The sequence below is a fragment of the Grampus griseus genome (assembly GCF_964374135.1).
Source record: "Grampus griseus genome assembly, chromosome: 9".
Taxonomy (NCBI): Eukaryota; Metazoa; Chordata; class Mammalia; order Artiodactyla; family Delphinidae; genus Grampus; species Grampus griseus.
The window spans coordinates 103,425,816-103,438,146 of record NC_139003.1 but is presented as its reverse complement, the minus strand read 5'-3'; the positions used below and the strand labels follow the sequence as shown (position 1 = coordinate 103,438,146).

Below are 12,331 nucleotides of genomic sequence, written 5' to 3'. Positions count from 1 at the left end.
CAGCAAGGCTCCCAGCAAGGACTGCAGACAGAGCAAGCACTCCTCTGGTTCACGGGCTAAAAAAGAACTCCTTTTTCCTTCCAGAAATCCGGCATGTATCATGCTATTACATTTGATAGAAAGAAATCTGAATATAAGCCACAATATCTTCAAAATGCCCTCAAAAACTCTATCAAAAGTGTCCTTTTCTGAAGACAGCTTCTTATCTCTGGGAGAAGTACACATTTACACACACAGCAACTCAGGATCCGCTTGTAAATGAGTTATTAACAAGTTGTATAAAAGAGAACACAGCAGGCTGGAGGCTGCCTACAGGATTGGCCCTTGGCTGGTAAGTATTTCCCTAAACGGACAGGCATTGCTCCCCATGTGATAAAACTGTTTCCCCATCTGAGGAACTGAACCCTGCACCTCTGGGAGTTTGGGACTTCTGTCGTTGTCAGGCAGAGGAAGCCTTCATGACTAGCTCCCAATCAGCGCCTGGGTGCTGAGTTGGCACAGGGCTTACTGGATTTTTACCACTAAGGAAAGGAGGGGGCTCAATGCAACCTCACACAGGAAGGATAGCACAGCAGTCCTGTACGTGGATTTCACCTGGCTCTGGCCGTGACTTTCCCCCTGCCATTCCTACTGTGTGTCCCTCACCTTAGCCTTGAGTACAACTCTGCTGAGTCCAGCAAGTCCTTGCAGGGAATCCCTGCAACAGTTTAAAAAATAAAATCCTCATATGAAAATCAGAAGCTTTAAAAGAAAAAAGACATATACGGCTCTAGAAAAATGGGAATGATAAAAAAAATGACATAAACATCTACAGGAGTTCTCAAAAGTTTTGGTCTCCGGATCTCTTTACATTCTTAAAAATCACTAAGGACCACCAAAGAACTTTTATGTAGGATATATCTACCAATATTTATGATACAAAAAATTCAAACTGAAAACCTTTTTAAATGTTTATTAATTCATTTTAAAATGATAGAAACTCATCAGGCAGTAACATAAAAAAAAACACTTTTAGGTACAATAACACTTTTCAAAGAGAATCAGTGAGAACAGTAGTGTTTTATATTTTGAAAAGCTCTTTAAGGTCTGCTTAATAGAAGTCAGCTGGAGTCTTATACTTACTTGTTCATTCAATGACATATGGTGTGTTGGTTTATTGCCTCATAGAGATATGTAGTTGGTTAGAAAGAAACATTTTAACAGCTTTTTTGCGTAATTGTGGATGACTGTTCCACAGTAGCTTACCCACTTCAACTGTAAATCTCAACACAGTTAAAACAGTAAATAATATCATTGTATAATTACAAAAACAGTTTTCACCTTGCTGACCCCTTGAAAGGGACTCAGGGACTCCAAGGAGTCCATAGATTACTATTTGAAAACTACTGATCTATACTCAGAGTTAGAGTATTTGAACTTACTAGAAGTTGGCAAGAACACAATAACTTAGTAAAACAGGTAAAAAATATGAATAGAAAATCTCAAAAGGAATAATAAGCACAGAAAAAGATGCTCAGAGATGCTAGTACTAAGGAAAATGCAATCACAACGGTGGCATAACATTTTATACCCCTATACAAATAAAAGAGCAATAACACCTATTTTTGTGAGGGATATGGGTACGAACAAGTTTTCATACACATTATGAAAACTAAAAAATAAAAGTAAGAAATATATATCTCAAAATATTAAAGAAAGTAATAAATTAAGAATAGGAAATTATAGAACAAAAACCGGTACATATGACTAAAGAACAAGTGGAGATTTTAAAGAGAAAGATCCAATTGGAAATACTGGGGATGGAAAGTATAGTCATTGAAATAGAAAAATGGCACCAAAGTTAAAACAAAGTGAATAGACTAGCTAAACTTGCAGACTTCACACTGCTGAAGACAGGTTTGATAAATTGGACAATGGTACCTTAAACACATTTAAAGATCTGTATATATGAAAGACAAGTGAAAAGATATGGATGATAAATTAAGGAGCCCTAACAAGTATGTTTAATTGATATTCCAGAAATAAATAGTTAAGAGGAAAGGTTTTTAGAGATCATGAAGGAGTCAACGAAATCCAAGCTAGATGGCAACTCCACTCCAGACTGGGGCAGACAAGGGCACAAGGCTCCCTCTCCCCAAGAAGGGACAGGAGGTCAGCCTTTCTCATGCAGACCAGAGCTACCTGGTGCTAAAGGGAAGTTGTGGGTGAGTACAGCTGAGAGGTGAAGGCTCCCTCCTTCCACCTCCCCACTTTGTGAGATGGAGGCTCTAACCTGGCAGCAGCAATTCTGAAAACAATGGGAGCCCATCAGCCTTGTCCAGCTCGTCATGTGAAGTGTCCACACAGGAGAAACATGCTGTGGAGACCCGGGGCTGCTGCTGCTACCCCCTCCAACAGATGCTAAGTTCCTAAAGCAGTGTGTCACGCACAGAGAAGCACACCACCGTCCCCAGCCCCAGCTCCAGAGCAGTGGCTCAGAGAATCTGCCGGGGATGAGCAGCAGGCTGTAGAACAGAGAGCTCAGAATCTCTTCTCAAAGGAACTGACGTCCTTGTGATAAACTGTGGGGAAGCTCAAACCTCAGGGCACTTTCAAAAACACTGGCAATATGGGGAAAGACAACTGGGAGAAGGCGAAACTGTAGGCAGCCTAGTTTGTCAGACAGCAACACAGGAGGTGTCAGCTGGAAGGAGCTATCCTGAGGTCAGAACAAATCTCAAACAGACCTGGGGAACCCAAACTGAACTGGATGGGTTTTAGAGGAATTTATGCCTCAGGGCATGGTTGAAAACAACAGATACATGAAACCTCTATGGGTACACCCAAAGTGCACCTTCCTAGGACAGACTTTGGGGGCCTCACACTATGGTGGTAGCGGGAGTGAACCTCACTGAAATAATCTAGCCAGCTGCTAAACAAATAAACAGGATAAAATTATGACAAATCTGGAGGGTGGGGGAAGGAAATGGATCAGTACCCAGAGTTGCTACAATACATTATCTAAAAAGTCCAGTTTCCAAACAAATTAATGAGACATGCAACGAAACAGGAAAGTATGACCTATACACTGGAAAAAACTAGGAAGCAGAAATTGCCTGTTTAAGAGTGACCAGATGTGGTCACTTTTAAAGATAAATATTAAAAACTAAAGACTTCAAAGCATTCATATAAATGTGTTAAAATAACAAAAGAAAATCATGATTAATGAAGGGAGGTATTTTAATAATGTCACATCAAATAGAAACTATCTGTAAAAAATTATAAAAAAAAGAATCAAGTGGAAATTCTGTAGGTAAAAAGGAAAAACACTGAAAGGAAAAACACAATAAGAAGCTCAACAGTAGATCTGACCTGACAGAATAAAGAATCAGCTAAAAGTTTTTCAGACTGTTAAAAAGAAAACCACAGGCCCAAAATTGTGTCACATGTGCTAAACCCCAAGATACTAAAACTACACTTAATATCTAATCTAATGGCAGTTTCAACCTCTCCCACAAATGTAATCCTAATCAACCAGTCTAGAATTTTCTAGTCTAACAGTAAAGTAATCTATCACACAGGCCTCTTCCAGTCCCCAGAGGAAGAAGAAGCAACCTGCATGATAAAACCAAAACCTCTGCCACTCCCTTCCCCACACCCTCAAGAAAAGAGGGCCTAGTCTAAAAATAATCCTTTCTTTTCTTTTGCTAATAGCATACAACCCCTCAGAGCCACCTTCTAGTTGCTAGATGGGATGCTCCCCAATTCATGAATTACCTAATAAAGCTAATTAGATCTTCAAATTTTCTTGAATTTTGTTTTTTAACAAGACTGAAAGAACATAACCTCAGTCAATAATCTGAATCCACACAAAAAAAACAAAGCACTCCAGTAAATCATGTAATTATATAGACAGAATAAGTGCATATTTCTTCGACTTTCTTTCCTCTTTACTGATTTAAAAAGCAATTGTATAAAAGAATTTGTATATGATGTATCACTGGGACCAAACATAAATATATATTTTCCAATAGGAGCACAATGGAGGTGGGTGGGAGCAAAGCTGTACTAGACTAAGGAAATGACTACAGATGGAAACTTGAAAAAAAGCAAACAATTAAAGAAAATAAAAAATGATAAAGAAGGCTAATGTAACAAAATCTATAAATATACACTTTCTCTCCTAATTTCAGCTTCTCTAAAATACATAAAGTTACACAAAATAATAATTATAAAATGTATTGTTAGTTTTGTAACATTTACAGGTGTAATATGTATAATATTAATACCACAAAAAGCATGGAAAAGGAATAGATCTACATAAGACTAAGGTTTCTCTATCTCACCAGAATTAAGTTTGTAAAGATGTCAAGCTGATTCTGATAGGTTAAGATATATGTGGTAACTTCTAGAGCAATCAATAAGGAAATGACCCAAAAATATATAGTAAAAAATCATTAAAGTAATTAAAATGCTACATTAGAAAATATTCACTTAATTCACAAGACAATGAGAAATAGAAGAACACACAAGACAGGGAAATATAAAATAAAATGATAAGAGTATATCCACTTATATAAATAATAATATTAAATGTGAATGGATTAAATTATCTAATCAAAAGGCAGAGACTATGAAACTGGATTTAAAAAGCAATGAACTATTTAGTGTCTACATGAGACACATTTTACATGCAAAGATACAAACAGACTGAAAGCGATGGGGTGCAAAATAATACATCCTGTATACAGCAATCACAAGAAAATAGGAATGGCTATTCAATTATCAGGCAAAGTAAACTTTAAAACAAACAAAAAATGCTACTATAGCTAAAGGGTAACATTTTTTTATAATAAAAAAAGACAACCTATCAGGAAGAGAGAACAATTATAAACATACACACACCTAAGAACAAAGCACCAAAATGAAGTAAAAACTGACAGAAATGATAAAAGAAATAATTATTTTGATTATATGATGATTATATCATTAAATAATGATAAAAACAATTCAAAATATTGCTTGGAGACTTCCAATAATGAATGAAACAACTAGGCAGAAGATCAACAAGGAAACAGAATACTTGAATAATGCCGAAACCAAATATACCTAAAAGACATCTACATACCTCTCCACCTGGCAGCAGCAGAATATACATTCTCAAGTGCTCTGGCACATTCTCAAGGATGGAGACTATTTTAAGCCACAAATCACAATAAATTTTAAAGGACTGAAATAATACAAAGTATTTTCTCTGATCACAATGTAATAAAATTAGAGTAACAGAAAAATTTGAAAAACTCACAAATGTGTGGAAATTAAACAACATAATTCTAAGTAACCAATGTGTCAAAGAAGAATCAAAAGAGAAGTTAGAAGAAAAACTTCATATAAATTGAAAAAAAAAACATAACCTATGGAATGCAGCTAAAGCAGTATATTGTGGGAAATTATATATACAAAATTATATATATATAAAATATAATATGATCTCTAATCAATAATTGAAACTTTTACCTTATGACACTAGGGAAGAAAGAGAAAATCAACCTTAAATTAAGGAGAGGGAAAGAAATAATAAAAATTAAAGCAGAGATAAATGACATAAAAAATAGAAAAACAATAGAATCAATGACACAAAAACATAGTTATTTGAAGATATCAACAAAATTTATAAATCTTTAGCTAGAGTGACCAAGAAAAAAAGAGAGGACTCAAATTAACAAATCATCAATAAAAAAGGAGGCAGTATTATTGACCTTACAGAAATAAAAAGAATTACAAAGGGATACTATAAAAACGTGTATGCCAATAAATTAGATAACTTAGATGAAATAGAAAAATCTCTAAAAGACATACACTACTGAAACTGACTCAAGAAAAAATAGACTATATGAATAGAGCTATACCAAGCAAAGAGATTAAATTAGTAATCAGAAAAAACAACTACCCAGGAAGAAAAACCCAAGCTCAGATGTTTTCACTCATGAATTCTACCAAACATTTAAAGAAATATTAACAATTCTTAATGAACTCTTCCAAAGTCAGAAGAGAAAGAAAAAATTCCCAAGTCATACTCAGTATTATCATGAAAGCAAACCCAGGTAAAAATGATATCACAAGAAAACAGAACTACATACAGACCAATATCTCATATGAATATAGATACAAAAATTCTCAACAACATTCCAGCAAAATGAATCTATCAGTATATTGAAAGCATTATACATCATGACCAAGTGGGATTTTATCCCAGGAACCAAGCTTGGTTCAACACTTGAAAATCAATGAATGCAATATACCATATCAATAAAACAGAAAATAAAAAATACATAATTATCTCAATTAATGCAGGAGAAACACTTGACAAAATCCAACATCCTTTCACAATAAAAAATTAAAAATCAACAAACTTGGAATGGAAGGAAACTTCCTCAACCTAATAAAAGGCATCTATGTAAAATCCAATCTAACACCACATTTAATAGTAAAGGACTTGATGAGTCCCCCTAATATTACAAAGAAGGCAAGGATATCTGCTCTCACCATTCTTATTCAACAGAGTACCAGAAGCCCTAGTGTCCCCAATAAAAAAAGAAAAATAAGAGGCATACAATTGAAAAGAAAGAAACAAAACTGTCCCTATGTGCATATGACATGACAGTCTCACAAAGAATCTACAAACATTTTTTTAAAATTCTAGATCAAGACACAAATAATAAACCACTTTTTGTTTACAGTATGTCTCGTTTTGTTGTGCTCCACATTATTGTGCTTAGCAGATATTGCATTTTTTACAAATTGAAGGTTTGTGGCAACCCTGCGTTAAGCAAGTCTATCAGTGCCATTTTTTTCTGCAGCATTTGCTCACTTTGTGTCTTTGTATCATATTTCGGTATTTTCACAGAATTATAAGTCGAACTTGAATATGTGACTGAATTGCTGCAATCTCATGATAAAACTTGAATAAATGGGGAGTTGCTTCTTATGGATGAGCAAAGAAAGTGGTTTTTTTCTTATTTTTTATAAATCGTTTTTCTATATATTAGCAATAAACCTGTGGAATCCAAAATTTGAAATCTAACATCATTTACAATTGTGCAAAAAAAGCCCAAAATAACATACTTAGGTATACACTTAAGAAAGCATGTATACAGAGATGAAAGAGGGAATTCCCTGGCAGTCCAGTGGTTAGCACTTCCACTGCAGGGGGCACAGGTTCGATCCCTGGTCAGGGAACTAAGATCTCACATGCCTCACGGCATGGCCAAAAAGAAAAAAACAGAGAGATCGCAAACATCCCCCAAATTTATCTACAGATTGAATGCAATTCCCATCAAAATTCCAGCAGATACACTGTAGATACGTATAGGATTATTCTAAAATATATAAGGAAAGGGGTGGGCCCTAAAAACGAAAAACATTTTGATAAAGAATAGTGGAAGGAATCACACTACCTGGTACTGAGGGTTTCTATAGTTACAGTGATCCACACAGTGGCACTGGCAGAGGAATAAACCCCATAGATCAATGGAAGAAATTAGAAAACCCAGAAACAGACCCACACAAATATTCTCAACTTACTGTTGACAAAGGTACAAAAACACTTCAAGAAATCATGCTGGAGCAATTGGATATCCTAATGAAAATTATTAAACCTCACACCTTACACAAAAATTAACTGAAACTGGATCATGTTAAGCAAAACTATCACAAAAAAGGAGAAAATCTTTGCCTATGGCTAGGCAAAGAATTCTTAGACTTGACAACAAAAGCATGACTAATTAGCAAATTTGATAAATCAGACTTCATTGAATTGACAACTCTGGCTCTGTAAAAATACTGAAAACTATAAGACATCAAGAAAAGAAATAGAAGAAGAAAGAAATAAGTGGAAAGATATTCTGTGCTCATGGATTGGAAGAATTAATATGGTTAAAATATTAAATACTACACAAAGCAATCTACAGCTCCAACGCAATCACTATCAAAATTCCAATGGCATTTTTCACAGAAATAAAACTCTCAGAAATTTGTATGGAACCACAAAAGACCACAAATAGCCAAAGCAATCTTGAGAAAAAAGAACAAAGCTGGAGGCATCATGCTCCCTGATTTCAAGCTATATTACAAAGCTACAGTAATTAACACAATGTAGTATTGGCATACAACCAGACACACAGATCAATGTCACAGACAGAGAGCCCAGAAATAAACCCATACAGAAATGGTCAATTAATTTACAACAAAGGAGCCAAAAATATACAATGGGGAATAGACAGTCTCTTCAGTAAATGGTGTTGGGAAAACTGGCCAGCCACATTCAAAAGAATGTAACCACTGTCTTACACCATGCACAAAAATCAACTCAAAATTAATTAAAGACTTGAATGTAAGACCTGAAACCATAAAACTTCTAGCAGAAAACACAGGCAGTAAGCTCTTTGACTTACTGTCTTAGAGATAATTTTTTTAATCCAACACCAAAAGTAAAAGCAACAAAAGCAAAACTTTTGTTCACAGCCCATGCAAATAGCAAAACTCAAAAAACCTCATCAATGACCAAAAAATAAACATTAAAGCCATGAAATACCATTATTAGACTATTACATGGGCAACAATTCAAGATACAGTATACTAAGGGCATTTTAGGTAATGAGATTCTCGTGTACTGTGGCGGGGATACAAACTGTACACTCTGCAGGGTAACTAGCAGAATTATCAAAATAACACTGTGAAAACCCTGTAGAAGATATTACCTTACAGAATCACCTCAGCAAAATACTAACAATTTAACATCTATAATACAAGAATACTAGTGTGTGTGTTTACACACAGATCGATGAGCGACGGACTCATACACAGAGACGCACAGAGGGACTCAGGGAGGAAGAGACTGAAGGACTTATTTCAAGGTTCCAAGCACTGCTGTTTGAGGCAGGGAAAATCTGAAACACACGAAACGATCATCAACTGAGGAATGTGCAAGCAAAATCTGGAATACCATGTGGTATTGGAAAGACTAAAGTGGATCCTTAGAGTGAAACAGAATGACTTAAATGATTTTTTTAAGCACAAAAATAGCAGGTCTCCAAAATCAGTTTATTAAATGATGTGTCATCCTGCTGCCACTGATATAACAGTGGGGCACAGTAGGATATCAAGAGAGATAAAAATACGAACTCTAGAACGAGAATCCCTAGATTGAAATCTGAGCCCCAGAGTCTAACGAAAATTGCAGTACCTACTGTACGGGTTTGTTGTGAGAATTAAATAAGTTGAATACAAATAAAGCACTTCAAAAAAAAAGCCTTGCAGGGCTTCCCTGGTGGTGCAGCGGTTGGGAGTCCGCCTGCCAGTGCAGGGGATGCAGGTTCATGTCCCGGTCTGGGAGGATCCCGCATGCCGTGGAGCGGCTGGGCCCGTAAGCCATGGCCGCTGAGCCTGCGCGTCCAGAGCCTGTGCTCCGCAGCGGGAGGGGCCACAACGGTGAGAGGCCCGCGTACCGCAAAAAAAAAAAAAAAAAAGCCTTGTGAAAATAAGCAATATATGTGTTTTGCTGTTATTATTATAATTACACGTAAACACAGCATAAATGCTTGGTAAATATTAGCTATCATTTTCATTACTATAAACCAGCATTCATTTTAGGCACTGTTACACTTGTTAGCTTATGTGAATATACCCTTATGAGAGATTTCAAAGTATATTTGTTATAAACTATATAAACTATACTAAATAACACATATCATATTTTACAGGAAAAACTATGTAACAAAAATGAAGCGTGACTGATTACAAAGTTTAAACAAATTATTTGCCTAACAAAGTTAATATAATTTCTCATGAAAATTATGTCTTTCTTTGGATATATGGAACACCGTTTTTTAGTGTATAAAAATGATCAGGGAACCATTAATAATTCTGCCATTTGTTCTACATCCCAGCTGTGAAAACAATGCTGCATGAGCTTCCTATTGCTTCCAATGGTATATTAACTGCTTAAGCCACAAACCTCGTGGCTTAAAATAACACAAATGTATTATCTCACAGTTGTGGAGATCAGACGTCCAAAGTGAGTCTTGCAAGGCTGGAATCAAGGTACATTCGCTCTGGAAGTACCAGGCTCCAGAGACCTGCCACCTCCTTGGCTTGTGGCACCTACCCCACCCTCTCCTTTCACTGCCACGTCTCCTTTTTCTGCCTTTGGGGCTGTCCTGCCTTCCTCTTTAAGGACCCCGGTGACTGCACTGGGCCCACGCTAGTAATTCAGGAGAGTCTACCCTTCTCAAGATCTTAATTACACCTGCAAAACCTGCTACTGTAGGGTAACATATTCAGAAGCTCTGGAGGTGAGACACGGACAGCCTGGAGGACCCTGACTCTGTCTCCATGCGTGGGTCCCAGCCGTGAGACGGAACTTTCACTCAGGCTGTTCTCCTGGCCACTCCATGACCAACTTACCTCTCCAGTCTCAGACCTCAACAGATCAAGCTACTTTTGGACAGGGGTTTTAATACAGTGGCAATTCATGTTCCTGTTCACGGGGATGGCAGTGCACCATCAAGAGGATACTCTGAATTTAAAGGCAGTACGGAGTACAATATCACGCTCATTCTCTGAAAACACGATTTCCATACCACCCTGTTTTTATGCACTGTCTTAAATTGATCTGTACATGTCAATATTCCCCTGAAGAAAAATGATCTTCCCTTACCACGAACCCCTTACAAAGCACTTCACAAAATATAGGCAGGCAGACATTTTTCTTTAATTAAGAGAGACTAAACACAACAAAATCCCTTTAAAACAAACCTGTTAAAGTATGTAAATATTTGTAAACATTAAGAAATGTTAAAATACAACCAAAATCCCTTCTTACCATATACAACATATTTCAGTTGGAGATTTTTAACGACTTCTTCCACAGTAGGTTTATACTCCAGAAAACATGTGTAAACCCCACTCATGCTCTCCTTGAAGTTCTGGAATACAAGGCTTCCTGTGGAGGTCACTTGTGCAGTGCTGTTTCCTAATAGAGGAATAAGATACAGTGATCAGTAGCTTAAATTACATGAGATTGAGATAAAATAACGAAATAGTTTCTTAACAGAGAAAAACCATCCAAATTTACCTACAGAATCACTGAAGGAGTCGGGGACAAAGTCATTGTGTCTGGTGGTTCTTGACAGTGGGTGCCAGGATGAACTTAGTGTCAGAATTTCACTAACCAGAGTTCATCAAGTGAGTGGCTGCCTAAGTGGTAAGAGACTAACAATCACACGTACATGATGTGCTCCTCATCTGCTTGTCGCACTGAGATGGCATGATCAGTACTCATATACATATAATATAGCATATACTTATACATACTATCAAGTAATTATATTTGTATATATGCATATAAATACTTTATTGATGAGTTACGCTCTCATTAAGCATAAAAAATGTATATGAAAGGGATAAAAACAGTGTGTCCAGAACAAAGGCTAACTCAATATAATCACGAACACCTAGGGATATGCTGTCATTACACAAGGTACTTGGCAAAATTTGGATTACAACCGTGAGGGTTGCAGAAGAAAGAAAACAGGAGACTGGATCACTTGACACCCGAAGTCGCACAATCAGAACTGCAGTGCTGGGAGTCAGAACGTGGACGTAAGGTCCCTTGTCACTTCAGCATCACTTAAGTACCACACTGGGAGAGAGCCATGTTGTGTAATGGGAAAGAAGTCTGATTTAGAGGGTTAGGACTTGGCTTTTAGGTGTGCCTTTCTTTCTCATAAACTGTGTAACTGGGGATAATCACTTAATCTTTCTGAAGTCTAGCTCCTTCATTTGTACAACAAAGAATCATAATATATGATAATGTATCTCATAGAATCATTTTTGAATAACAAATACAAGGAATGTTAAAGTACTTGAAAAAGCTATAAATCATTAAGCAATTAAAAATGGTTACTCTCAAAGTTCATAACCACGGGTTTGCACTAGAAAAAATTATTAGATATTAAAACTCACTCAATAATTTAATAAACTATTCATTAGAATTGAAAATATTACCTTAATAAATACTCATCTTTTTCTATTTTAAGAAAATAATTTATTGCCTATAACTGTCAAGTTGAAATTTATTTTGAAGAAATTTATTGCTTCAAAATAAGACAAAAGATGAATGTTCTTAGTGAAGAAATTTTCATTATTCATTTTTTCACTAAAAATGTGTTGAGTTTCTAGCACATGCAAAGCCCTGTTTCGGATACTGAAGGAGAAATGAATAGATGGATATACCCACCCTCAAGGGATTTACATAGAGCATTATGCCTTGAGAACTCCCATTTCTATATCT

The 12,331-nt window shown here is 36.1% G+C and overlaps 1 protein-coding gene across 1 annotated transcript in view; it reads right to left on the bottom strand.

Moving 5' to 3' along the window:
• ZPBP (zona pellucida binding protein) overlaps positions 1 to 12,331 on the bottom strand; it is a gene marked incomplete at both ends in the record, with an annotated part of 102,455 nt that overhangs the window by 72,204 nt on the left and 17,920 nt on the right. Inside the window, one exon of the mRNA XM_082662014.1 lies at positions 10,862 to 11,011. Coding sequence (XP_082518140.1) covers positions 10,862 to 11,011 — 150 coding nt within the window. The remainder of the gene's footprint in view (positions 1 to 10,861; positions 11,012 to 12,331) is intronic.